The sequence below is a fragment of the Harpia harpyja genome, chromosome 13 (genome assembly GCF_026419915.1).
Source record: "Harpia harpyja isolate bHarHar1 chromosome 13, bHarHar1 primary haplotype, whole genome shotgun sequence".
In the NCBI taxonomy this organism is placed as follows: domain Eukaryota; kingdom Metazoa; phylum Chordata; class Aves; order Accipitriformes; family Accipitridae; genus Harpia; species Harpia harpyja.
The window spans coordinates 41,494,758-41,521,991 of record NC_068952.1 but is presented as its reverse complement, the minus strand read 5'-3'; the positions used below and the strand labels follow the sequence as shown (position 1 = coordinate 41,521,991).

At 60.2% G+C, this 27,234-nt stretch overlaps 2 protein-coding genes across 5 annotated transcripts; one reads left to right on the top strand and one right to left on the bottom strand.

Moving 5' to 3' along the window:
* The first annotated feature begins 1,493 nt into the window (after positions 1–1,493).
* On the top strand, positions 1,494–10,379 carry LOC128149960 (tumor necrosis factor receptor superfamily member 10A-like). Of its 2 annotated transcripts, none has more exons than XM_052805587.1 (10): positions 1,494–1,667; positions 5,700–5,832; positions 6,137–6,265; positions 6,748–6,862; positions 6,948–7,039; positions 7,150–7,242; positions 7,372–7,412; positions 7,870–8,010; positions 8,454–8,535; positions 8,676–10,379. In XM_052805587.1, the coding sequence occupies exons 1-10, from the start codon at positions 1,602–1,604 to the stop codon at positions 8,966–8,968; spliced, it is 1,185 nt and encodes a 394-aa protein (XP_052661547.1). In that variant the 5' UTR covers positions 1,494–1,601; the 3' UTR covers positions 8,969–10,379. The 2 variants fall into 2 exon arrangements, with proteins under 2 accessions (XP_052661547.1, XP_052661546.1); XM_052805586.1 differs by lacking the exon at positions 1,494–1,667 and adding an exon at positions 5,019–5,129.
* Positions 10,193–27,191, bottom strand: RHOBTB2 (Rho related BTB domain containing 2). Of its 3 annotated transcripts, XM_052805583.1 has the most exons (11): positions 27,077–27,191; positions 23,527–23,604; positions 16,551–16,752; positions 16,241–16,344; positions 15,942–16,127; positions 14,819–15,843; positions 13,724–13,842; positions 13,489–13,639; positions 13,282–13,370; positions 12,952–13,057; positions 10,193–12,875 (listed from the first exon to the last, which is right to left on the bottom strand). In XM_052805583.1, exons 2-11 carry the CDS (start codon positions 23,583–23,585, stop codon positions 12,634–12,636), a joined length of 2,283 nt encoding a protein of 760 aa, XP_052661543.1. In that variant the 5' UTR covers positions 23,586–23,604; positions 27,077–27,191; the 3' UTR covers positions 10,193–12,633. The 3 variants fall into 3 exon arrangements, with proteins under 3 accessions (XP_052661543.1, XP_052661544.1, XP_052661545.1); XM_052805584.1 differs by lacking the exons at positions 23,527–23,604; positions 27,077–27,191 and adding an exon at positions 21,880–22,311; XM_052805585.1 differs by lacking the exons at positions 23,527–23,604; positions 27,077–27,191 and adding an exon at positions 20,306–20,625.
* Positions 27,192–27,234: the final 43 nt, after the last annotated feature.

Below are 27,234 nucleotides of genomic sequence, written 5' to 3'. Positions count from 1 at the left end.
CCAGCTTTCTTGGGCCCCTCTTCCCTCCAGAGCTGTATCCCATGGTACTCTACCCAGCAGATCCCTGAAGAGGCCAAAGTCTGCTCTCCTGAAGTCCAGGGCAGTGAGCTTGCTGTGCACCCTCCTCGCTGCCCTAAGGATCTTGAACTCTGCCATTTCACGGTCACTGCAGCCAAGGCTGCCCTTGAGCTTCACGTTCCCTGCCAGCCCCTCCTTGTTGGTGAGAAGAAGCTCCAGCATAGCACCTCTCCTCGTTGGCTCCTCCATCGCTTGGAGAAGGAAGTTATCATCAACGCATTCCAGGAACCTCCTGGATTGCTTATGCCCCGCCGTGTTGTCCCTCCAACAGATATCGGGGTGGCTGAAGTCCCCCATGAGGACCAGGGCTTGCGAAGGCGAGGCTGCTCCTCTCTGTCTATACAGGGCCTCATCCGCTCGGTCTTCCTGGTCGGGTGGCCGGTAGCAGACCCCCACTACAATGTCACCTGTCCCTGCCCTCCCTTTAATCCTGACCCATAAGCTTCTCTGTCAGCTCCTCATCCATCCCCACACGGAGCTCCATGCACTCCAGCTGGTCATCGACATTGAGGGTGACACCCCCTCCTCGTGTCCCCTGCCTCTCCTTCCTAAAGAGACGGTGTCCTTCCATTCCAACACTCCAGTCATAGGAGCCGTCCCACCATGTCTCCACGATGCCAGTAAGATCATAGTTTTGTCCGTGTAATTTTTCTTACACACTATCCAGATAACCTGACTGCAGAAGAGCTGATTGTGTAACGGCAGAAAGTCCAAAGGTTTAATTTTTTTCCCCCTTTCAGCTCAAGTTCCCCCCCCCAAAAATCACCAAAAAAACAAACCCGAGGTGGAATTTCCCCACTTTCCAGCTCAGACCGAAAAGATGACTGCTTTGCAAGACAGGCGAGTGTTTTGGCAGAACCGTGCCGTGCCTTCCCACCTTGCACAGCCATGGCCTCCCCGGCAGTGGCTGGGATTTCTCGCCAGTGCATATTTTTGTAACCCCCTTTTCCCTGGAAAACAAAAACCTGTGGCTTTGCTCGCTTGAGGCGGCTGCTGCGTGATGAGGAAAAAATGCAAGCCGGAGAAGGAAGAACACCCTGGGAGAAACATTCCTGATGGCTCCTATCAGATTTGGGAGCTTCGAAACCGATTTTGGCACGGGAAAAGAAAAAAAGAAAGAGAAAAAAAAGGGAAAATAAGATGCGCTAAAAAAAGAAAAGCGCTCTGAAAGGCGAGTTCGGCTGTCGTTACCAAACCCCACACTGAAACCCTGGTGCGGTTTCTCGGTGGTGGCAGGAGCACGAGGAGGTTTGGCAGAAAAGCCTGCTCTGAGCCAGCCCTCCTCCTCCTTCTCCTCCTCCTCCTCCTCTTCCTCCTCCGCCCCCCCCGCCCCGGCTATATAAGCGCGCTCGGCGCCGCTCTCCCATACATTGTCCCATTCACTGCCTTCCGAGCTCCTCGTCCCGTCTCAGCAAAACCGTGGCCGGGCCTATACCGAGCCGTCCCCGTTGCCGTCCCCGTCCCCGTCCCGGAGCCTTGCCCGGTCCCGCGGGTCGCAGCTCTCCGCTCCGCTGCCGCGCAAGATGCGCTCGGCGCTGCGCGCTGCGCCCCGAAGGCGCTGCCTCCCGCTGCTTCTGCTCCTGCTCACGGTGCGTGGGGACGGGTTACCGGTCGGGGGGAGTCGGGGGGGGGGGACGAACGGACACCCGGGGACCCCCTTCGGACAGCCGGGGACCCCCTTCGGTGTTGCCCGGTGTTGCCGCGGCATGCCCGGGCTTGCCGCGCCGTCGAGGGGCATGGTCCGCCGGGTTGGGAAAGGGTCCTGGGGGGGGACACGGGGACGCTAAGGTGGGGAGGGGGTAGAGGGGGTGTTTGGGGGCTGCCCTGGGCTGGGGGTGCGGGTTCAGGCAGGCGGGAGGGTGGTGGTGAATGGGGGGTGCCCCTGGGGTAGGGGGAGCTGGGGGTTTACCTGTGGAGAGCAGGGGATTGGGGGGGGGGTCCCCTTTACCAGCGATTAGGGGAGGGGGAGATTGGGGGGTAGGGGCTCATATGGGTCAGAGGCTATGGGGGGCAAGCTGGGGCTATAGCGGGGCTCACCTGATCCATGGGGGGGCCATGGGGGGAGCAGGGGTTTTGGGGGCTCACCTGATTTAGGGGCTATGGGGAGAGCAGGGGCTGTGGGGGCTCACCAGGTCTAGGGGATAGCGGGGGGGGGACTGAGGCTATAGGGTGTCTCCCACGGCACAGGGGCGATGGGGAGAGCTGAGGCTATACTGGGGGCTCACCTGGGCAGAGTGGGGGCCGGGGGGATTCACCTGGGCAGGGCCCATGGGAGAGGAGCAGGGCTGTGGGGGCTCACCTGGGCAGGTTTGCAGGGCATGGGGTGGGGGGGGGGTGTGGGGCTGAGGCCGTGGGGCAGGGTGGAAGCAGCAGCGTGGAGGTGGGACGGGAAGGGTGATCTCAGCCCTCCTGGGTGCGGGGCAGCGGGCAAGCGCGCAAACGCTTGGCCCGATGGTTGCGTGCGTGGTGCGAGGGCCGTGGGGCTCAGAGGTGACGTGGGGCTGGAGGCTCGCCCTATGGCGCTGCCTGCGCTGGAGGGGATTTCCGCTGCCTTCGCTTCCAAGCCTTGTTTGCCATTTGGTGTCGGGATCTCGTGGCGATGCCAAGACTGCGCGGGATGTTTGAAAGCGTCAGGGTCGGATGCGGGCAGCTCTGGGCTGCCTGGTGCAGGAATGCTGCCTCTCCAACTTGCCCAAATGTTGTCCAAAGCCTTAGCACCGCTGGCTTTTAGGACAGAAAATCCCACCTGCGCGTATCATATTTCCCCATGGATTGGGCGTTGCCATAGAGCTCGGAAATACCTAAAGTCTCGTCTCACCTGAAGTCAGGGGGATCCTGCCCTGAGTTTTATCCCAGGGCTGGCCTGTAATCCCTGCTGCTGCGAGGGAGCCCAGCGGAGCCGCGGCCCCGGGACACGTGGTTGCTGCTCCTGCGCTGGAATTGCTGTCGCTGAAGTCAGCACTGCCCGTAACAGGTTTTAAAAGAGAGTCAGCTTCTCATCCAGTTCCTTCCCTATATTGTTTATCAGAGTTTATTTAGACTTGCTTGAAAAAGTCAAGCCTTACTAAACCCATCACCTAAAGGCACGCTCTTAACAGCCTCTTTCTTTGACTTTTTCTCCCCTCTTCTTTTTAATAAAAGAAAAGGGGAGGGGGAACTGATCAGGACTGATGGTGGCCCACGTGATAATCATACGATATTGTGGCTGCAGTTCCTTCCTTTGCTCACCAATGCTTCTTGCATCATGCCTGGACCTGGGCCATGGGCTCCTGAGGAGGAATGCTGCTGGATCTCTGTTTGCAGGAGCTCAAATTCCATCTGCGGAAAGTCGGGGGGGGGGAAAACCCCCACGTTCGTCAGACCTGTGCCCTTGGAGCAGAGAGGCATGTCGGGTATCTGCCTGGCATCTCTTTTATCCCTGGTCCTTAACGCTGTTGGTTAAGAACCTCTCTTGCTGCAATCGAGGGCTGCGTACTAATGCTGCATAGATGTTCGCTGATGGTCAGGAGTTCAGCGAGGGGTCTGTCCTCTGCTGTCGGGTCCAACCCCTTCCTTGGGATCACTTCAGGAGAAAAACAAATTGGGGGTGGAAGAAGGGAAAGTTCAAAGCTTGATGCTTCTCAAAGCTTGATGCTTCCCAGAGCCTTTTCTCCAGACCTGATCATCCAGAAGGAAGAGGCTTTTAGCTGATGAGGGTGTTGGGGATTCCTGTGCCTGGTAATTCCTCTGCCTTGAGGCAACGTTGCTTTCTTGGGATGTTTACTGTGGGTGAAAACTACTCTTGAATACCATTGCGTCTCGCCCACGGCTCCCAGCCTGGCTTCTCCCCGTGCTTTGCAAGACTGATAGGTTAGTCAGGGATGGCAGCCCTTGCCTGCCAAGGGCTCTGTGGTGGGATGATGTACTGGAACTGCACTTGCTGGGGAAGGTGGTGTGGGCTGATAACCTTATCGTGCACTCGTGCAAACTCTGCTGAGTCGCTTTTTCATGAAAAGCAATGAAATCCTGCACCTAAGGGGCCGTTCCAAACAGCAGATAATGCTGTGTTGTTGCTCTGATCACCTTCACGGCCTGCCAGAGTTTGAATGGGGAAGAAAGACTTTTCTAATTCCCTCATGGGGACAGTGAGGCAGTGGGACAGGTTGCCTAGTCTCAGTCCTGAAGACTTTCAACACCAGAGTGGGTAAAGCCCTGAGAGCTGCTTGTGCCTGGGAGGTAAAAGCAAGACTTCTCTCCTAAGCTGGATAGAAAAGCACCCCTTAAACTTGCAAACCCTCCCAGCTGTAGAAAGCAGCAGCGGGAGATGCAGAGCCAGAAGCTGTTGGAAGGATGTGGATTTGATCCCTCCAAGTCAAGGTCTGGAGATGGTCCCGTTCCTGGGCTGCCCGGGCCTTGGGGGGGTTTGTGCCTTGGTGGCGGTGGGCGATTGCCCTCTCCATGGCCTGGCCGGTCTCCGTGGTGTTGTTTGTGGGTCTGGTGTTGTTTTTTTGGGTATGCGTCATCCTCTGCAGCCCCGTGACCGTCGGACCTGCTGCGGCCGGTTTCAGTGCTCACACCCTTCCTTGTACAAGCGCGGGAAGTGTCCGGGGAGGAGGAGGAGGGGGGGATCGGCTCTGTAGATGGCCAGGCTGGCCCAGGAGACGGCCGGAACAGCTTGCATCTCTATTGTTTCAGCCTTTCGAGGCAGCTTCTGACTCACAGAAGAAATATTTGCTTTAAGAGGCAGGTTTCGTGCCCAGTATATGGGAAGGGAAGAGGAAAGTGCCTCTGCCAGACTGTCACTGCCGTGCAGCATCGTTCCCTATAACCCAGGGTAGAGGGGCAGAGGCTGGAGGTAGGGGCAGATTTATATCCATTTATATCCATGGAGTAGCCGTGCCCTGTGCTGGTTGAGAGGCCAAGGGCATTGTCCCCGTTGGGGACATTGGGGTACCCAAAGGCCCCCCCAAACCCTGATGGGGCGAGTGGTCATTCCTGTCGAGCATCGTCCCCCCCACAGCCGGAGCGACCCAGCTGGTACAGAAAGAGCTGAGCCAGCAGAAAGGTGCGCGGTGAGTTGGCGGAAACGGGGCCGTTGGCTTCCCGATCCGCAGCAAGATAACGGGGATAATGCGGAAACACCGGAGGATGTGCTGTCCCCTGGGAGCCTGGAGCAGCCCGGGTGTTTCTTGTGGGCACAGGAGCCACGTACCAGCCTTGACACGGGGCTGGTTTCCTCCCCACAAACGCCCTCCCTGTTCCTCTTCCCTACCCTTCCATTTTCTTCGGTGCTGTTTGTTCATGCGCTCAGAAATTGGGGAAGGAAAGGGGGCCTGATGTTATCCTAAGGAAGCATTAGCGAGCCTTTGCCTTGCTGATAACCTGGCGCACGGGAATCGCTCCGCAAACCTCCTCCTTGTGCTTTGCCAAGGAAATAACCACCCTGGTACGGGGGAAGTGCTCTACACCTGCATCAAGGGGAGGTTTGGCCGCTGGGTCCAGCGGCTCTGAGCTGTCCCAGCGCTCCTCTCCTGCTTCACCTGAGCACACTGGGCAGAGCAGCTCTTGCCCTTCTCTTTCTTCCCTTGCCCCGTGGACTTGGGGTGGTTTTTAACCCGGGTTTTTCTCTATTTTTTTAACAGGAGGCTTCTTTGGGAACTGCTGCAGCAACACTGAATAGGAGGGACAAGTTGGATGCCTTGGACCGAAGCAGGGGAGGGGAAGAGTTTTACCAAGACCAAGACAGCGGTCACTATTGCAAGAAGTGCCCCGCGGGTAAGGTCGTCTCAAACATCGATCACACCCTGTGCGGCCTCGCCGTGTTTCTGCCTGCAGAGCCCATGTGTCCTTGCTCCTCGCGAGGAGGCAGTGGGTGCTCCAGCTCTCCCCTGCTCCGCTGTCCTGAGACCTAAGGACTCATTACGGGAACATTTTCCTTTTGATGGTTCCCAGTTTGCCTCTTAACTTCACTGGCAGTGGAATCAACTCCCTCTCTGCAAAGACATCTCCGTCCTGTGCTGTATGTTCACAGATACACCCTTTCTTTCTCCTCCTCTTCCCCAACCACCCCTTCTTGCAGGCACCTACGTTGCAGAGCACTGTAAACAGCAAAATACCTCCAGCAAGTGTTTGCCATGTAAAGAAGATGAATACATCGAATACCCAAACGACTTTCCCAAGTGCCTTGGCTGCCGGACGTGTAGGGAAGGTAGGAGCTGGTGTGTAAGAGGGCGATGCTGGCTGATAGCAGTGGCTGGGTTCAGCTGACTGGTGACCTCTCAATTTAAGAGCACGGTCACCTGCAGCATCCCCAAAGAGTGGCTCAGGCTGCGGGGAGCAGGCTGGGTCCGGAATTGGTGCAGCGGCTTGTGCCAGACCTGTGTCTCTGTTCAATGCAGCATCCCTTGTGCAAAGCTTGGACACGAGACCTCCAGCAAGGACCAGGAGGATTGGGCTCACGGCAGCGTTGTAGGCTGCTGGTGGAGCTTTGATGCAAGCATTGCTTTTCTCTTGGGCACGGTGAGGTGTGGGGCAGGAAAGGGTAAGGCTGAAACTCAGCAGCAGAGAGCGACTTGGTCTTCCCCAGGCTTGCGGGTCAGCTCGCGTCGTTAGCCCCATTAACGAAGGAAGCGGGTGGAGGAGCGTGGTGCGGAGGGGCTGGGGTAGAGCTGTCTCTCCTCTCGCCCGCAGATCAGGTGGAGCTGAGTCCCTGCCAAGCTGTCAGGGACACGCAGTGCGCCTGCAAGAACGGCACCTTCTGCTCCCCGGACCACCCCTGCGAGATGTGCCAGAAGTGCCGGCCCCGGTGAGCTGGGTGACACGGCGGGTCCCGCTGGGGTCTGTGCTGGGACCCCCAGCCGCTGAGCCTGCCCCGTCTCCCCCTTTCCCAGGTGTCCCAAGGACGAAGTGGAGCAGGCTCCCTGCACGCCGCACAGCGACCGCCAGTGCGGTCCTCCCACCGGCACCTTCTCCGGCTCCTCTAGTAAGTGGGGGGCTGCTGGAGGAGGGGAGACGGGCTGGGGGACGGAGGTGTGAGCTGCTGCTGAGAAGACCAGGAGCAGCTCTCCACGCAACCTCTTTTATCCGCTTTAGACAACTTGATCGCCACCATCGTCGTGGTGGTAATTGTGGTCGCGCTTGTGCTCGCCTTACTCCTCTGGAGGTGCTGCTGCCGACGTTCCCCAGGTGAGCACCGGGTGCGGGGGAGCCCCGGAGCGCTCGCTCTGGCCGGGGGGGTCTGCATGGATGTGGGCTGGGTGGGAAGAGGGACCTGCCTGGGGGAAGAGGGATCACAGCGCGGTTTTCGTCTTCCAGGGGACGGGAGAGACCTGAGCGGGAAGTCCTGCAGCGTAATGGTGAGTTGCCGGGATGGGAGAGGGGGTGGCAGCTCCGTTTGTGGGGTCCCCCGTGCCCTTCGCTCCCCACTTTGCCTGCAGCTCCTGGGAGGGCTGGAGGAGCAGGGGGATGAGTCTCGCCCCTGCAGGGATGTGGTAGACCCGGGCCAAGCAGAGGAGGGTCTCTGGCAGTGCCCTGCTGTATGTGGGGTGCTTGCAGCCCCCTCTCCAGTGCCATTAACCCTTCCCCGGCAGAGGTGCCGGCACATCCAGGGTCCCCGCTGGGGACCCCGGGTTAAAGGGAGGGCTGCGTTATACCGGGGCCCCTTCAAGCTCAAGGTGAGCAAGCGAGCCGTGCCCTCGAAACCACGGCAGGGTGGGTGCCACCGCCGTAGATGGCATCCCTGAGGGGTCGGCGTGAGCTCTGCCCTCCCGGGACCACTCGACTCGGCTGGTTTGTGCTTTTCTCCCGCCGCAGGACTACCTGTTGCGGCAGCTGACGAGGTTCCAGAGGGGAGGCCTGGGGACGCAGGACAATATCCGCAACGAGCGGTTCTCCCGGGATCAGCTGCTCCCCAGGGCGCCCGGTTTGGTGACTCCCAGCGCTCCGGGGCCAGAGGTACGTGAGCTCCGTCGTGCTCGGCTGAGGTCTGATGCTTTCCTCTGCCTACACCAAGCTGATCAGCCTGGGGGGTTACCAGGGCTGGACTACGGTTTCTGCACAGACACTGCAAGGGGTCTCTTGTCCTTGTTCTGGGTTCAGGACTGCAAAATCTGCTCCTTGCAGTCAGCTGCCAGACTCTTCTGCAGATTTAACACCGGTGCTGAGCAAACAGAGAGCTCTTCTCTCCCTGGCCAGGACCCATGAGGCAGCTCTCCCCTGCTCGTGGCCTGCTGTCATCCCAAACTAGGAAACTATGGGTGTCCTGGGGTGGGGTGGTGATCTCCTGCCCCAACAGCCCCCGGGAAGAGGGAGAGGGTCTCCAACCTCCCCATTAAAGGGACTTGGAGACAGCGTTGGTGCCAGGGCTTGGTAGGTGCTATAGGACGTTGTCTTTCCAGGTGATGGTGCCGAGAAGCTCACATCCCAGTGTGAAACCCAGGAGGAATCTGGTTCCGGTGCAAGGAAAAGACCCCGTTATCCGTAAGCGTTGGGGCCCAAGAGATGTGCTGGGGGGTAGGGAGGGAGTGAGCCTGCAGGATGAGCTTTCTGGGCAAAATGCATCCTGACCCAGCTGTCCGCGCTCTACCCTGTTCTCTGAGCTTTTCCCTTCCCCCCTCTAGTTTTGAGACGCTCTTTTGACATCTTTGCCCGAGACGTACCCTACAAGGACTGGAAGAGATTCGGCCGAGCCCTTGATCTGCTGGAAAACGACATTGCCCTCGCGGAGATGAACGACAAGTATTCGCTGGAGCCCTTCTTCCAGATGCTCAACACGTGGCAGAACAGACAAGGGATGAACGCCTCCGTGAACACGCTGTTGGAGACCCTGCACCAGATCAATCTCGGAGGGATTGCAGAGGACATCTCCTCCAAGCTGGTCCAGCAGGGATCTTTCCAATACGAAGTGAGCTGAGGAGCAGGGCAGGCCCTGCCTCTCCCTAATTCAAGCTGAAGCCGTGAATACCTCTAAGAACACTTGAGATTTATCTTTTTATAACTCTCCTGTGGCTCTTCTCTTTTTGAAGCCATTGTACAGTTCAGCTGAGCCCAGAGGATTTGATCCTCTCATGAAGTACAAACCTTGTGGTCCTCTCTGCTGAAGCTACGGGCTTGACGTCGGTGCTTCCTTATGAAATCCAAGCCAGTGCCTTGATTTCACTGGGTCAATGCAAAGAGCCTAAAACTATTGCAAGCTCCCTCTGGGACTGCCTCGTTTGGAAGTGCTGGTACTATACGGACATCTTCAGGATCAGTGCAGAGAAGGGCCTTTGCAGGTTGCAGGCATCCCTGTGGTTTTTAACTGGATCATCCTTTTTTGGAGGGTTCCTGGCATCATGCAATGGCTTCTGCTTGTAGAACATCTCTAAGCTGGCCAGCAAGCTTAATACTGTATGCTCGATGGGCAAGCATTAACTGGGTTCTTGGGTAACTTTCTCAAAGCTGTTGACTGAATTGTATTTTAGCTGATAGTCGTTCTGCTTGCTGTTAGGAATCAGTTTGAAACTGGACTTTGAGGGGAGGGTGGGAATGATTTGCTTGCTCTGTGATCACTGGGGTTGCCTAAGAAAAGGGTCAGTGCAGGGAGCGAGTGAGCTCCTCCTCGGAGCAGGATGGCGTACACGGGCAGCAAACCATCGGTGTGCCAGAAACCTCCTTCTCCATGACCTCGGTCAAGTTGGTTAGTTCCCATTCCCTTGGCCGTGGGGTGGCTTTGCTGTCCCTGCCTGTCCCCAGCCAGTGAAGGCACTGAGGTCCGAGCCAGACCGTGGGTACCCGCCGTCCATCCTCCAGCTGGATGGGTTGCTCCTCAAACACTTTGCCCCTTGCTCTGGCTCTCACACATAGCTCAGGGACAACTTGGCTGGAAAAACTACTGCATTACTTGAGCTGACTACATGTGCTGCCACCCCGGTACAGCCCAGCCCACCAGGACCCACCAGACTAGATGATCTGTACGGTCCCTTCTAACCCAAACCAGTCTGTGATTCTGTGACCTTCCCCAGCGCGGTGGGAGAGTGCGAGGGGCATTGCCAGCCCCTCTCCGTGGCCAGGGCTGCCCTGTGCTGCAAAGCACCCGTCCCTGCCGCTGCCACCCCTTCTCCCTCCTCCTCACCAACACTTAAACACAAGCAGACAGTTTGTATTTATGTATTTATTTAGTAATTGTAAACATGTACATATATTAACTTAAAAGCTAATATAAAAATAGTGTTTTTTTACTATGCATGATTGTGTGTTTTTATACAGAGCTCTGGCCCAGCCAGTTTGCTATTTCCAGTTTTTACATGTCTCTTTATGAAGGAAGAATAAACTTTTAAAAAATCCTCCTGATTTCTCATCTTTTTTTAAAATATTTTTTCCCTTACTCTGCCATAACGCTGGCGATGGTCTGTTCTAGGTTTCAGTGGGCACCAAAGGAGCTGGACCAGATGCTCAGCAGCTGCTCCGCGTGGCACTGAGGACCCAGCCCATGGCGTTAGTGCTCTGCCACACCGGCATCCTGCCAGGAACGGTCCCCACCAGCGATGCTTCTGCCAGGAAAAGTCCCCAGCAGCCAACCTGGGCTCTGCCTTTACACCTACGCCATGAATCCCATGCTCTTTAAGTCGCCTGCAAAAGCAGGAGGCTGAAACCTCAGTCCCTCGGGTGTGCAGGGGCTGGGACCCCGGGGCCAAACGATGCTGCTGACCCCCGTGACGGAGCTGCTGCTGCCGGGGGGGGCCGCGGTGCTCCCCGCTCCGGCTACACCCAGCCAGGGCTCTGTGTGTTGCAATAGCCGTGTTGCAAATCCATGCAGTGCTTAGTGAGAAAAGGGTTCTGCTCGCCCCAGAAAGCCCCCTTGAGCTGCCCGCCAGCCTTCGCACTGCAATTGGGTTTATCGAGAACGCAGGGCTGGGGCAAGTGCTAAAAGCAGGAGCTTTTGGTGACCTGCCAGGAGGCTTCGTGCCCGAGGTCCTGTCCCGGGCAGCCCCCGCGTGCCTCCCAAGCATGCAAACCTGGGCAGGGAGCTCCTGCAGAGCCAGGCACATGCAGGATTTAATGCCAGGACACAGGGGCTTGGGTCCTGACCTGGGGAAGGCAAACAGGACTCGGAAGCAGTGGCGAGCGCCCAGATTTGAAAGGGAAAGAAACTTCTCGTCCTACCTCCTCGCTGGTGCTGCAAAGTGTGAAAACACCGAGTGTAAGCTCACTGGAGCTGCAACCTTGCTCCTGCATCTGTGGCTGAGGATGAGCGTGCGAAATGAATGACTCCGAGGTGCTCTACCGAGGCCAGCCGGGAAGAGGAGCGATGCTGAGCAGGAGGGGACACCACCGGGAGCATCCCTGCCAGAGCATCCCTACGTGCTCGCTCCGGCAGCAGCCTCTTTGCCAGGGATGGGCTCAAAGGAGCTTTCCCGTTCCCAGCTGGGGAGGGCGAGCGGAGGTTTGGGTCCCTTCTGCTCACCCACCCTGCCTGGAAGTCCTGCAAAGCCCCTAGGCCCATGCTGCCATCTCCTGCTGGTACCCGCTGTGTTTGTGCACCTACAAGGACACAGGTGGGACACGCAAAGTTAGTCCGATGGTAAAGCCACCTCTCTCGTACAAGGCTTTTTGACGGCCGGATCCTGTAACGCTTCTCCACTGTCCCTGTCCATCCCGGGAGCGCTGGTGGAAGGGTGCTGGTGTCACCCCGAGCAGGGCACAAGGCTGCCCTGTGTCCAGCCGCTTCCTCCCAAACACACAGGGACCACGCTGGGCTTTTAAAATACCATTTATTACAATGGAGCCTTCCAGGCTAAAATCCCAAGCCAAGGGCCTGGGGTTGGTTTCTGGTGTGGCAGGTTGCAGGGTTGGGTGGGTGTGGGATTGTTGGTTTGTTTTTTTTTTTTTTTTTTGCTTTAAGTTTTTTTAAACTAAACCAAAAAGTTAAGAGGCAGAGAGGAGAGAGCTCCTGTCCCCTCTTGCTCCCCGAATTGGGACAGACCCCACTTGTGAGGAGAAGGAAGGATGCTGCAGTGCCTTGAAGCATTTAGGGACCGGGGTCCCCTGCACCTGCCTGACCCTGCTGCAAGTCGAAGGGGGTGGCAGGACCCCCCCCCAGCGGCTCCGGCTGCCCAGGGTGGCGAGATGCCATCAGACAAACCAACCATATCCCGCAGCCTGTGGTTACAAATTAAACTGGAAGCGGGATGGGTTTCTTCTTCTTCCTCATGCTGCTGATGTTCAAAAAAAAAAAAAAAACCAAAAAAACCAAACCCAACCAAAAAAACCCAACCAAAAAAACCAAAATAAAACCACAACACAGCCCTCGTGCTCCTGTAAACATGAGTTTCTCCTGCTGCTCGGTCTCTGCCAGTCCTGCAGCGCGCTGCCAGCTGCGGCGCGGGGAGAGCAGGGCTCCAGGAGCGCCGGGGGCTGGCGCCCGACCCCGAGCCCCTCCGCAGGGACGGGCCCCTGCTACCACCATCTCCTCTGGGGCTTCGGCCGGTGGCGTCCGCTCCACGCCTGATGCTGGGGCAGATCACCCCACTCTTCCTCCTCCTCCTCCTCCTCCCCGTCGCCTCCCAGGGATGCTGGAGCCAGGGCAAGGACGGGCTTTCAAACCACAGCTGAGGAGGAGGAGGAGGAGGAGGAGGAAGAGGAGGCTGTGGCTGCCGACGATGAAGGAGAGGAGGAAGGGGAGGTGGAGGCATTCCAGAAGAGCCATCGCCTCTTGGGCTGCCGTTTGAGGTGGAGGTAGTCTTCCTTCTCCCGCTCCTTCTTCGCCCGCTGGTAGTGATCCTCCTCCTTCAGGTACCACACCGGCGGCCAGCGGTGCTTCTCGAAGTACTCCTGGTTCTCTGCAGCGAGACGGGGGGGTGAGGGCAGTGCCGGGACCACCAGGACCCCCGTCATCCCACTCCGGCCCCCACTCACCTCCTGACATGGCCTTCATATCCCGGGGGAACTTGCGGCAGACGTTGTTGTAGTTGGTGCAGATGTGATGGAGGCACCAGTCGGCAAGCTGGTAGGCGCAGTGGAACTGGAAAAGATGGAGCCCACGTCAGAGCCACCATGGCACGGACCACTGGGGAAGCAGGAGGGATTCACCCTAGTCCTCCCGGGACATCCAAGACCAGACCCGGTTGTCCTCTCCGCCAGGACAACATCACCCCCCCCCCTCCCCCAGCTGCCAGACCCCTCTGCGTGGCACCACCCGGCACCTTGCCCCGTCCCCATCCCTGCCGGCACGGGCTCCTGTCCCACCTGAGCCAGCTCCAGGAACACGAGCACGTCCCCGTCGATGTCCACCATCATCTGCGCCGCCTCCATCAGACCGGTGACGGTGTACTGCTCTGTGGGGGACACGAGGAGTTACGGGGTAGCCGGGACGGGGTGACAGCAGAAGCATCGCGCTGCCACCGAGCTTGGGGACGACAGGGGGGGGACGACACCATCACCGCCTCGACTCACCGGTGAGAGCCACCAGGTGCGGCAGGCAGAGGCGGTTGGCGAGGATGATGAGCTTCATATCGTCAAGGTCGGGGCTGGAGCTGAACTGCCCCGTGTAGAGGTACTCCAGCACCGCCCGCATGCAGCTCTTGCTGGTGTAAGGAAGTGCCACCTGTGAGACACACACCGCTCGTCACCCCACGGCCGTCCCCGGCTGTCCCACCATCCCGGGACAAATCCCGGGGTTCCTCCTCACCTCGTTGGTGGAGCTCTCCACGAAGGGGCCGCCGAACATCGCGGCCATCCAGTCGCAGCTGGAGATGAGCAGGGGCTTGTGGGCACTGATAGCACCGTCATCCAGCACGAAGGTGACATCTGGGGACAAGAAGAGGGATGCTACTGGGACCCGTCCCCATTACCCGGGGCTCAGCCACCCCCTGCCACAAAATGACTCGCACCGGGGACAGCGGAGGGAAGGGATAGAGCCTGGCATATCCTATAATTTGTCCTAAGCATCTCTTTTTTTTTTTTTTTCATCCAGTGTCCCCCGCCAGCTCAGAGGAGCTCAGGGAAGGGCCGTGGCAGGGCTCTGGCTCTTCTGAGGGATTTTCCCAAGACGTACCATGACACATTTGAAGGCAAAGGGGAAAACCCCAGGAATAAAATGTCTCGCCCAAGCTTGAGTCCTTGGGAGAGCTGGGAACGATGCTGGGGATCTCCTGCCCCCCCCCCCCCCCCCAACTCTGCTCTCCACCCTGGACGACGGCTTCTCCCCGAGGTGCACCAGGGGCCAGCACACATCTGTCCCCTGACAGTGACAGCTTGACCACATCAAGGTCCATCGTCATGAAACAAATTCAGCCGGAGGGAGGCTGGGACATTCACAACCCCCTGGGACGTCACCCCGCGGCACCGCAGCACAAGCCGGTGGCACGTGGTGCTTGGCGGAAAGCTGGGGAAGTCCTACCAAGGGCACATTGCTCCTCGTAAATCAGATGACCCTGTGAAAATCTGGGCCTGGGAGGGAAGGAAGTCGCCTTTGCTGCTCTCCCGTAAATAAACAGAGCTGTCAGACAGGCTGGGGAGGAGGAAACCCTGGGGAAGGGCTATTACACTCACACTTTCTGGGGAAAAAAAAAAAAAAAAAAAAGCTATAAAAATCCCAGAAACGCAAAGTGTGACCAAAAATCCCAGGGAAGGCGAGTGAGCGCCTGCTGACCCACGGCACGGCTGCCCCACTCACGCATGGGACAAAGCCAGGAGCTCCGAGCCCCCCATCCACCTGGCAGAGCCCCCCCCAAGGGAGAGCGGGGTGCTGCAGCTGGTCCTCCCCCTCGGCCCAGAGTCGTACCCGAGAAAGTCCCCTTGGCCAGGCATTCCTTCACCCGGTTGGTCCTCCGGACATGGAAGGCTTTGGTGATCTCCTGGTTCATGAACGCCTCGTTGTTGAGGATGTTGGCCACCATCATGCGGAGGTCGAAGACCTCCAGCAGCTCAGCGATGTGAGCAATGTGCATGAGGTCCCGCTCGTTCTCATCCAGCTCCCCTGTGTACAGGTACTTCAGCACGGCCCGGAAAGGACCCGGCTGGATGGAAGCATCCATCTTCACCACCACCATGAGCTTGGACTTGTAGGTCAGCGGGTCTTCTGCCATCTCCTCCTGGATGCTGGTGAAAGCCCGGCTCCAAGAGGAAAGGTCCCTTCCCCGCCGCAGCCCCCGCTCCCCGTTCTCGTAGCGGTTGCCCCGCAGGATCCCATCACTGGTGGAGGCTCTAAGGCACGGTTTTCGTTGGCCGGATCCGGCCTCCTCGGTGCTCTCGCAGATATCGAAGCTCGCGGCTCGGAGGAGGAAATCCCGCCCGTGGTGCCTCTCCTCTTGGTGCAGCATCCGCTCAGCAGCCGCGGTGACAGCCACCCCAAAGCCATGGCCCGCGGCGCTCTGCTGGTCCTCCTCGCTCAGGTCCATGAGGAACAGGTCGTAAAATTTGGAGGAGGAGGTGGAGAGGTAGATCTTGTGTGCGTAGATTTTGATCTTCTCTTGCAGCACCAGGATGACGTCTGCACACAGGGGGTCCTCCAAGAGGTGGGCTGGGCGCTCCTCGTTGTTGGACGGGGGGTCCGGGACGATGATGATGGGTGGAGGGGGCCTGGGGGGCAGGAAGGGGGCTTGGAGAAGAGGCCGCTGCACGTTGCGGAGGTGGGACTTCCAGAACTGCAGGTGACGGCGGGAGATGAGGGCGGCACGGATGGCATTGTCGAAGACGTCCTTGATGCCAAACTGGGCCACCACGCTCGTCTCGTAATAGGGGATCCCCAGCTCCTTGGCTACCTCCCTCCCCTTCTCCGGGGGAAGGATCTCGTTAGGTTTGATTGGCCTGAAAAAGAGGGGAGATAACGAAGAGACCTCTTCAGATGCGTGATAAGGAGAAAGCGTTGGGCAGACGCGGACGTCTCCCGGGCACAAGAGTCCCACCTGGCCAAGGGTCGCCGTGCCCGATTGACGGCCTCCAGGTCGGCATAGCGCAGGTCGAGCTGGCAGCCCACCAGGATGACGGGCGCGCGGGGACAGAAGTGCTTGATCTCTGGGTACCACATGGTCTTCACATGGTGCAGGGAGTTGGGGTTGGCGATGGAGAAGCACAAAACCACAACGTCGGACCTGCGAGGAGAGGAGGGTCAAGGTCCGGCTTGGCGACGGAGCCAAGCCCGCCGTGCTTTGGCATCGCCCTCCCTCCCTGCCCAGGGTAGCACGAGGCTCTGCCTCTCCCCTACCTGCCATAGGCAAAGCGCCTATCTTTGTGGTGGTCACCAAAAGTGTCCCAGAGCCGCAAGGACACGCTAACATCGTCTACCACATCCCGGGAGCGCTCCAGCACCTGCGGGAACAGAAACACCATCCAGCTCCTGAGTCCTTGAGCCCTGCAAGAGCGGGGTTGTCCCCACCGCGTGCAGGGTACGGAGGAGTGATTCACAATTCCCTTGCAGGGAGGATGCAACTCCATCTCCTCGGGGTTCCCACGTCACGTCCACGAGCTGAGTCCCCCCCCCGAACATCCCTGCCCCGCTCCCCGACAGCCCTCACCTCCTGGCAGACGCGGTACTGGTCGATGGCCCACACCGTGGGCACGTGGGTGGCGAGGAGCTGGTACTGGGTCAGCGTGGCGTTGCAGGCGCGGGCACAGATGAGTCGGGTCTTGCCCACCGCGTTGTCCCCGACCACGACGCACTTGATAGTTTCTACGTTTGGCCTCTCATAATCCATGTCAGAATCCATTAATTGGGACCTGCAGAGGGAAGGAGGAGGGGGGCGGTCAGGGAATAAAGCCGGGACAAGCTGGGGGGGCTGTCTCCGGACGGGACGGGATGCCGAGGGAGGCGAAGCAACAAGATGATGCCGATACTCACGCTCGGAGCTGCCAGCCCCTCGCAGCACGGGGAAGCTCTGCAACAACCGGCAGCCCCAGTGAAGGCAGGGAGCGAAGGCAGGGAGCGAAGGCAGGGAGCGAAGGCAGCTGCCCACCCCTCCCCGGCTCGCGCTCCCCGCCAGTCTCCTTTAAAATTTAATGTTCTCGTGGCAGCGTGCGTTCTCTGCCGCGCGTCAGACACATGCCCTGCGTTTGATTCGACCCTCCTCCCTCCCCGTCTCTCTGGCCCTGGCTCATGCTTGTTCATGTGAGATCAGGCTTTTTTTTTTTTTTTTTTTTTCCCCTCCTCCTTTCCCCTTTCTCCCTCACCAGCGTTTTGCAAACGAAGCTTCCAGATTCGCCCGACCGAGCGCACACCCGGGCACTGCCAGCCTCGCCGGCTGCCAGTCTTGGGGGAGCACCAGGTCTGTCCCTCAACACCGACCTGCCCCCCCTTTTCCCACCCCATTCCCAGAGGGGATATTTGCTTCCAGCTAAGAGCGGCAAAGGAGAAGAAAACTCGTTATATTTCCAGGAGGCTTTGGGAAGGCTCCCAGCATCGCTGGCCTCCCAGGACCAGGTGTGACCCGAACCCTCCCGAGAGGGAGGTTGGTGCTATGGGTGCTGCGAAGCCGATGCGAAGCGCCCGTATCTGGCAAACAGGCGTCCCCAGGTGTACCACCCTTTGTCCGTTCAGAGCCCCAGAATTTAAATCAGCCAGAATTAACTCATCACAGCATTAAGCAAGGGATTTATGAGATTTCCAGGGGGAAGAGCAGGGAGGAGACGGAGGGAAGGGGAGAAGGACAAAAAAAACACCCCTCATCCCAATTGCTCTGAACTTCCCAAAGCTGCAGATCTCTCCCCCCCCTTGTCACTCCCTCCTGGCACCGGCCTCCCGAGCTGCTATAATAAACCACCAGCGCAAAGGCTCAGTGAGCTAAAATACCCGGTAACGATGGCAACCGAGCCCTGCACGCGGGGACCACGGACGCAGTTCCCTAAACTAGCAGCCTGGCAAGGACTTTCCAATGTTAGCACCTCCTTCCCGTGCGCAAGCTCTCTGAGCACACCTGGCTACACCAGCCCGGAGGAGACAGCACGTGAGAGGGCTCAGCACCAAGCAGGATTGAGCCACAAGCCTTGTGGGCAAGCGTAGGCAAAGGCGGGTGGCACAAATCCAGGTCGCTTTAGGTGCCAGTGCTTGGACATCGGCTGGTCCCAAGGCAAAACTTCTCTGAGTAGTTGTCACCGCATGCCACGTCCCCTCCATCCTTTGGGATGCGGGGAATGCTGTCCGCTGAGGGCATTGAAAACCAGGGATAGCAACCTCCTTGGGCTCTGCATGGCAAAAAGGAGTCAGAGCAGGTTGCCTCCTTCCCCGTTAGCCCCTGGAAATGAATTTCCATCTCACACATCCCCATCCACCGCTGATCCCAGTGCCTTGCTCTTCCCGGGAATCAGCTTTGCTCTGTAGGGCCAGGAGATCTCCAGGGGGGGTGTTAGTGCTCGGGGAGCTTTGTTGCGGTTATTTTTAGGGCCAGCCGTGCTCTCAAGTCGGCCGAGCTCATTCAGACAGTGGGTTGAAGGCACACAGAGATGACAACTGCGGTTGGCAGTCTGGATGCTTGCCCCGCACCCAGCCGAGCACCGGGGACTTGGGAGCCCGCTTGGGAAGTCCGGTGCCCCGAGGGAATTAAAGGCTGAATCCTAACGGGATCAGTGTCTGCGATGAGGAGAGGAAGAGGGGGACAGCAGTGGGCCCAAAATGCAGGCTCCGAATAAAGCAGAAGCACGCTGGGGAACTCCGGCAGCCCCGTGGGGGCGGCTCGCAGCCCCCCACCCACGAGACATCGCCCCAGGAGGGAGCTGAGCCTCTTTGCAGGGACAATTTCAGCAGCACCATGCCACCGCCTCCGCAGCCCCCCTCCCTGCCTTCCCCACCATCACGTCTCTCCCGGGGAACGGTTCCGAAACCCACCAGAGAGCAAAAAATAACCAGAGATGTCAAGACATCGGAGTTCTGCCCCTCCGCCCAACAAAAGCCCTTCCCTGGGGAGCAAGGCCGCTCCAGCCAGCAGACCCCCCCCTCCAGCCCCGCTCTCCCGCCGCAGCCCTGCACCCAAACTACGGGCATCCAATTCCCACCCCACCCCTCCCGCAAGGAGAACCCCAAAATTGCTCCTTCCCGGCTGCCCAGCCTGCGGTTGCCAAAGCAACTGCACCATCACCCCGGGAGCCGTCGCCTAGCAACTCCCAGGCTAAAAATCCTTCATCCCGCACCTCGAGAGGGGAGGAGAACCCCCAAAACCCGGGGGGGGGGAAACCACCCCAAAACGGCAGCAATGCACAAAAATAACGCGGCAATTCCCGTGACCCTCCCGGCAACTGGGGGCTGGGAGATGGGGTCCAGGAGGTCCCACGGAGGCAGTTGGGGCTGTGCAGGCCGCGGGGGGGGGGTGATGGGGGTTCAGGGTGGGGGTGGTGGTGTGGGAACTGGGCCCCAAGCGGGGCTGCAGCACGGCCGGGCCCGGTCACGGCATCGGCACCGGGGGATGCGGCTGGCCGGGGGCACCGGGAGCGGGTGTGGGACATTGCAAGGGAGCTGGGGGTGCAAGGAGTAGCCGGATTGTGGGTGGGGGGCAATGCAAGGGGGTCGGGGAGCACCAGGACTGGGTGAGGGGCATTGCAAGGGGGCCAGGAGCGCTCGGAGCAGCAGGATTGGGGGTGCGGGGCATTGCAAGGGGGCTGGGGAGCACTAGGACTGGGTGCAGGGCATTGCAATAGGGTCGGGGGTGCTCGGAGCAGCAGGATTAAGGGTGCGGGGCATTGCAAGGGGGCTGGGGAGCACCGGGAGTGGGTGCAGGGCATTGCAAGGGGGCTGGGGGGTGCAAGGAGTAGCCGGATTGGGGGTGCGGGGCATTGCAAGGGGGCTGGGGAGCACTAGGACTGGGTGCAGGGCATTGCAATAGGGTCGGGGGTGCTCGGAGCAGCAGGATTAAGGGTGCGGGGCATTGCAAGGGGGCCGAGGAGCACCGGGAGCGGGTGCGGGGCTTTGCAAAGGGGCCGAGGGTGCTCGGAGCACCCAGATCGGGGGTGCGGGACGTCGCAAGGAGGCTGGGGAGGACCTAGGCCGGGGGTGCGGGGCATTGCAAAGAGGGCTGGGGGGGTGCGGGCTGCACCGGGGCCGGGTGCGGGGCATTGCGTGGGGGCCCGGCGGTGCTCGGAGCACCCAGGCCGGGGGTACGGGGCATTACAAGGCGGCGGTGGGTGCATCGCGAAGGGGCCGGGCCCTCGCTGTTCCCCGAGCCGGCAGGCGGGCCGGGGCCGGAGCAGGATGCGCGGAGGCGGAGCGGGGCGCGGCGGAGGACGGCGGGGAGGGGAGGACGGGGGGGGGGGTGGTGGCGGTGGGTGGGTTGTCCCCGGTACTTACACCAACACAGACGAAGCGGCGGCTCCCAGGGGCCGGGACCGGGCTCGCCCCTCCGGACATGGCCACGGCGCAAGTTGCGCGGCTCGTCTCTACGTTCCTCGGTACCGCGCTGCGCGGCTTAGGGCCTGGGGCGCGGGGGCCCATACCGGTATCTCCCCCGCCCCGCTCTCCGCATCCGCGGGCCCGTTAACGCTACGTTGCGCGGAGCCCTGCGCTGCGCGGAACCCTGCGCGGAACCCTGCGCGGAACCCTGCGCGGAACCCTGCGCGGAACCCTGCGCGGAACCCTGCGCGGAGCGGCGCGCTGCAGTCCGGGCCGCCCCGCCTTTCATTCACAAAAAACAAGCGGCCCCGCCGAGGCCCCGCCCTCGCCCCCCCCTCGCCGCCGCCCATTGGCTGAGAGAGATCGAGGGGGGGGTGGTACTCGGGGGGGGGGCTGCGGGCGGGTAGCGGGGCCGGGGTGTCTTGGAGGGGGACCCCATCCTGCTGCGCTGGGGACCCCCACCCTGCTCCTAGCCCCCCCTCGCAGGGGTCTCCAGCCTGTCGTGGCCCCCCCCCCCCAATCCTGCCCTGCGTGGGGAGGGTCCCCATCCTGCCCCCCCCCCCCCCCCCAGTCCTGCCCTGGATGGATCTCCATCCTGCCCCTAACCCACCCCTGCATGGGACCCCCCCCCTGCCGCCCCCCTCTCCATCGCCTGCTGCATCCAACACTCATCCTGCCCCTGCATCTCACCTCCATCCTCCCTCTGCATCCGACCCTCCCCGCTCCCCCCCAGCCTCACTCCTGCCCCCACGAAGGGGTGCACCCTCTGCCTGCCCCCCCCAACCTTTCCCCCCTCCCCTTGTTGCACGGGGGCTGCGCAGGGCTGCCAGCCCCCGGGGGTCCCAGCCGGGCCCTGCGCGGTGCTGGTGGTGCTGCCAGGCTGAGGATGGGACTGTGCCGGAGGAGACCCCTCATGCGGCTGCTCAAAAGCCCCAGACCCCCCCCCCCGCAGCACCCCCAGCCCCTTGCAGGGCCGGTTCTCCCGGGGGGGGGGGGCGGGCAGAACTGCCCCATCCATCCGTGCTCTCCAAGCACAGGCCGCACGCTGCGGTATTGCCTTTGAACCCCAGCCCGCAGCGGTCCTCACAGCCCCTTCCTCACCCCATAGCCCCCCAGGGCTGCCCCCCCCCCAGCCCCACCACCCTAGCACATCAAAAACTCAAGAGTCATCTTTGCAGCGTGGCTGCCGGGAAAGCGTCCGGCACGCTGGCCCCGCTGCTCTGACCCCGTATATCCGCATCATGTGATGCTTCGCCATCCTTTCCCAAGGCTTTCGGCTGCCTTTTCCCCCCCCATCTCCTCCGCAAAGCCACGCTAAGCTCAGCCCCCCCCCCCCCAGCTCCCTTGCTGCTCGGATCGGGCCGGCTCGCAGGCCGTGGCGTGGCCGGCCGTGATGCAACGCCGCGTCAACCGGCGTCAAAACCTCAGCGCTCGCCTCGCCTCGCACCTTTGCATCACAACCCTGGCAGCCGTCCGGCACGGCCCCCCCCAACCCCGGTTCCCCCCCCCTCCAGCATCGCCCCCCTCCTCACCTAACTCGCAGGACGGGGATCTCTCTCTCCATAGCAGAAGGAGATGGAGTCGCTTATTTGGGGAGGGGGAAGCCCTTTGGCTTTTGAGCCGGGCATAGGCAGCTCCCGGGGCTGCCTCCGTGCCCACAGCGGGACAGCGAGCCGGCAGCGAAGCTATCGGCTTCGCGGCGAAGCTATTTATTTCCCTGCAACGGGAGCTGCGAGCAGCCGAGCTGCAGCTTTGAGCTTTCTTCTTCTTGGAGTGGGTCACGGGGAAGGAACACGTAAAGCTTGTTTGCCAGCCGCATGATTTGGCTTATTTGCTCTCTTGTAGCAGGTGCTTAATTGTGGCATAAAGAGTTCCTGGCAGCTTTCTGGGCAGCCGAATTCCCGCCTGCCCCCCTCCCTGCTAGGCAAAACAAAAGCACAATTGTCACTTGCAGCCGAAACACCCAGCCTGCAGCGCTCGCACCGACCCCTTTCCCGGCAGAAGGCTTTGCCGGGAGGAGAGAGCTGGTGGTGGGAGGCACCGGCGAGGGCACCGGGGCAGGGGAAGGGGCTCGGGAGCATCTGCGGAGCACATGGCCGTTACTTGCAGCCCCTCTTCTCCGTGGGAAGAGAAACACAAGTCTTAGCCGACTCGCTGCATCCCACCGCTCCCCAGCGAGCCCACGCCGCGGCATGGCACGGCACGGCACGGCACGGCTGCCCACGGCATGGCACGGCTGCAAGGCGATAACTCCCCTCCCTCATCACCGCTGCCTCTGGCAGGGTTGTAATTAAAAGGCCATTTGCTCCCTGCTCCCATGTGTCTCTCCGATTTAAGCCTCTTGAACTTGTCCCAGAGGGCTCCCATCTGCCCGGCTCCGTAATCACCCTCGCTCCCAGGCAAAGAGCTCCAAACCCGACGGCTGAGCGCTGGGGGTCACGCTGGGGGAGCTCGCACCGCTGGCAGCAAGCATCCCTTTTCACCCCGTAGCATCCTCCTCCCTCCATCTGCCCCTCCCCAGCGAGGAATGGAGCAGCTCTCGGGATATCGGGGACACGAGCAGACATTCCTCCAGCCGTGCCCTCCCCAGTAAACTTTACGGCTCTCTAGGCTTTAATGCCAGGAGCATCTCCATCCCTCCCAGGTGCTCCCCGTGCCCCTGCCTAGCCTTGCTGGGGGTCGGCATGCAGGTTGCACCTCTGCTCCCCCAAATTGCAGGATGCAGGGATGCAAACTCATTTTCCTTTTGCTCCTTGGAGCAGCCAGCAAATGCTCTGCAACCGCTGCAGCCTTCCCAGCCCTGCCCCTGCCAGTGCCCCCTACCCTGATCCCTAAATAAAGCTGAGCTCAGCGTTATTCACCTTGCAGAGGGCTGAAGGACCAAGGCAATGCATCCCTCACCAGCAGCACCCCAGCAAAAGCGGATTTGCAGTGGGGAGACACCCCAACACCCTCCAGCAGCCCCGGACCACACGCTCCCGCAGTCCCCGCCGCCGGAGACCTGCCTTTGCCTTGCTCTGCCCTAAGCCCTGCCGTGAGTTTTCCGCCTTATCTGTGGGGGAACGGAGGCGTGTGTCGGAAGGGAGCAAAGAGCAAAGTCCCCTGGAGAAAGTGGCCGGAGGAAAAGTGCCTGAACCGGGAGGCTGGAGGAGCCAGCGCCGCGGCGGGAGGGTACTTACAAGCTGTGAGCCATGGCAGTCATCTTCCCGGCGGGGCTGCCTTTCCCTTGGGTTTCCATCTCTTTCTCTTGGCAGACTCTGAAAGGAAAGGGCAGAAGGGCTCTGTGAAAACACCCCAAACGTGGACGTCCCCCGCTTCTGCACGACGTCACCCCGCTACCCTGGGGACAGAAAGGCTTTAGGAAGGCAAGTCCTGCACGGCCACCTGGGCTGGCCAAGAAGTGTCCTTGTGCGGGGAGAGGGATGTCCCTCATCTACCGAGCGGCTCTGCCCGCCGTCCCTACATCTCACTGCCGGGTCTGCTCTCCCCACGCCACCAACTTCACCGTACAAAGCAGCCGATGGGAGAGATACAAAGATACATGCAACAAGCATGCACAAACCCGTCCCTTTCACTGAAGCCCCGCGCTGTGTTTCACAGTGCCAGCATCCTCTCAGCCCCAGTGGCTGGCCAGTGTCGTCAAGGCGTCCCCCAGTACCACTCCCCTGCTCCAAGCACCTTACCCTTGGGCTAGGAGCCTTCCCTGCGGGCACGTGCGCCCTGAGCAGTGCCTGGCTCCCGGGGTGGCCAGCAGACCACCGAGCCCTCCAGCATGTTTGCTTTGGCCAAAGCTTCCCTCCCGTGAGCTCCGGAGCGAGGCAGGGCAGCAGGGTTCTCCCCTCCTTCTCCTGTCACCGGATCAACGGTGCCTGCAGACGTCAGGCTGGAGCAGAGTCCAGCCTGGGCTTCGCTCCTGGCAAAGCCAGCAGACGCCTGGCTCCTGCTGGGAAGTGGGAGTGGGTTTTGGAGACCCACCGCAGTGCTTGCTCCTTTCCCAGATCCACCCGGGAAGAGCAATCAGGGTCACCCCTCCATTTTGCTGCTCCGAAAACCGCAAATCCTGCAGGTTTTTTTCCTGGGTGATGCTACAAGGGGTCTCCTTGCTCCGGACAGCTGCCCCAGGCATCCGTGTGGGCCCCCGAGCCCCATCAGCAGGACTGGGAGAGCTCAGCCTTCCCTCACCGGGCAGCCAGGGAGGGAGAAGGCAGCTTAGACAAATGGTTTTTATGGGCTTAATGTCCATTTGGACCCAGCAGGCAGGAGAAATCTCCAACCAGCACTCTGCAAAAATGGCAAAACCCCACCTGACCATGATGGGGGAGCAGCGAGGGCAAAAGGGCCCTCTGCCACTGGAGACGGCGCGATGGGATGTGCCACCATGCCGGTGGGGAGAGGACTGGGAAAGAGAGTCCAGGAAAGAGTTGATACCAGAGGGGAAGGTCTGAAACAAGCAAAAAGAGCATTTCTGCACATTTCCTCCCCTGTCCTGCCAAAGCAACAAGGTCTGTCTCTGAGCCAGCAGATTGGGGTGCTCTGGAAATTCACTGCACGCACATGTTATTACCCAGCTACACGCCTGGATCCCGTCTCCCAGCCCTGAAATACAGCCACCTGATACACCACAGGTGATAACTCATCCTGCCATCGACACCGCTGCAGAATTTCAGGGATTCATCACTCAGTTTATAAATATTTAAACCCGAAAGGAGCCATGTACTCCTGTAAAATGCAACGTATTAGACAAGCAAAGCAAACCTTCCTTTACCCTAGCACAGAGCTAATGAACATCTAGGGCTCTCCAGACAGATCTTTTGCAACTAGAAACCCGGTCAGGGCAAAATTCAAGGTCTCGGTCCACGCGTGCAGGATTTCTGCACCCACAGGCTGGGATGCATTGGATTTACGGCCCTGACTGGTGCAGAAAGCGCAGCTGATATGAAATTGCAGCTAAGGCTGCTCTTCCAGCTGCTTCCCCCTACCTCCCCAGCCAGGTTTTGGGCATGCACGGCCGGTCCCACGCTCGTGGGACGGCTGCAGCTGCAGCCTGAAACATTTACAGGCTCCCCGCCGGCCGGCTGCTTCATGCAGTGTTCACAGCCTCATACAGTATTAAGAGCTGCTGACGCCTCGTGAAAAAACTGTGAAAAGCTTCTATTTGGGGAAAGTTCCTCTTATAACGGTGCATCCTGTGGCTTCTCTGTTTCCCTTTTCTCCTGGTTCTCTTGCTAGGGAGAGCAGGGCAAAAATAGGCTGATGGCGTTGCCAACGAGCCTGGGCTCTTCATCAGAAGAGGAAAATAACCCCCTGAGCAAACAACCCCAAGGAATTAATTCTCACATCGCACCCGGGGAGCTGCTATGGGTGCGGGGTGGGTGTCTGCCTGGTTTGCTGCAGCTTGGAGACCGATGCTCGGTGAGAAGGGGGAAAGTGGAACCTTCCTGGGTCTTGTCCCTGGGTCTGGCTGCAGCCAGCACCCGGCACGGAGCACGGTGTGGGGTCTGGGAGGGCTCGGTGGGGGCCCACATATCTCAACATTTAAAAAAAAAAAAAAAAATTAAAAAAATCAAAGAACAAGGAGTCTGTTTCTAAGCAACTGTCTCCAGTAGGGATGGAGAGCAGAGGAAGGGGAAGAAGCAATGCTGGGTAGGGAGAAAACTTCTGGGGTCCCAGAGCCCCCAGCAGGACCCGAGGGGATGAGGGAGGGAGCGGAGGAGCTGCCCGGGTTTGTCTCAGCAGCGACGGCTGGTTGAAAGGCAGGAAAATGGGGAACACGGAGGTGTCAAACCACCAGCAGCCAGCACTGGGAACAGGCCAGTCCCCCCCCACCCAGGACAGAGGTTCACGGGTGGGTGAGCAGGAGCATCATCCCCTTTCCTCGCCGCAGAGCCCAGCTGCAAGTCATGGCCCACGGGAGAGCGGCCGTGCCTCGTGCCCTTGCTTGCGCAACAGCACGAAAGTCCCCAAAACCACTTCCTACCCTAACGGCTCCCGGCCGAACGAAGCGGCAGCGGTGCTGCCTATCGCCCTGCCAGGGCGTCCGCAGGCAGCCGGAGGCTGCCAGCAAGGCAGGCGGGCAGGGAGGTGACGGCAGCATTTGGTGGCCGTACGGACGTCCCCGGCTACCTGCCAGGAGATATCAACACCCCTTATGGAAGCAGCACATAGCGGCCACGGAGAGTCACCGGTTTTACCTGCTCTGTTCCCGTGGGAGAGCGGGGTGGCATCCGTCCCATGCTGGAAGGCTCTTCGCCCCCGTAACTCGGTGTCTTCTCGCACGTGGCTCTGCCCGACCACCCCCCTCTCTGCCCGTACCAGCCACGGGCTACTCATTAAACCCAGATTGCCACCAACACGCCCCGCGGAGCCCTGTCGAGGCCTGACAGCCCAATTCTCGCCAGCTTGAAGGGGAGCGAAGGGGCAATGAGGGAACGAGTTGCTGAGAGCATCACCTGCTCCGGAGGGTCTGCAGCAGCCCACAGGGCTGGAAAAAGCCTGCGGCGGCACTTAAAGCTACTCCTGTGGCACGAACCACCTCCGCTCCAGCGCAGCCCACCAACCCGTTTCCAAACCCGCAACCCTCACACCCCTTTGCATCCCCCTGCAGCTCCCCGGCATGGGGGAAAAGCCCTCAGCCTCACCATATCCCATCGCCGCTACCGGGGCCAGCCCCACCAATGCCCTAGGGAAAAAATGGGGGATAAATTTGCTCCAGGCAGTCGGCAGAGTTACCTGCGTGCACCGGCTCTGCACCGTCCCACGGCTCTCCCCTCCGGTCCAGCAGCTGCCTTGGCTTTCCTGAGGTGCTAACTGGCCTGGACAGGTAGGACTCATTTTTATACACTCGCCCATGTGATCCAAACAAATGCCCTAGGGATGAGTTTTTGCAC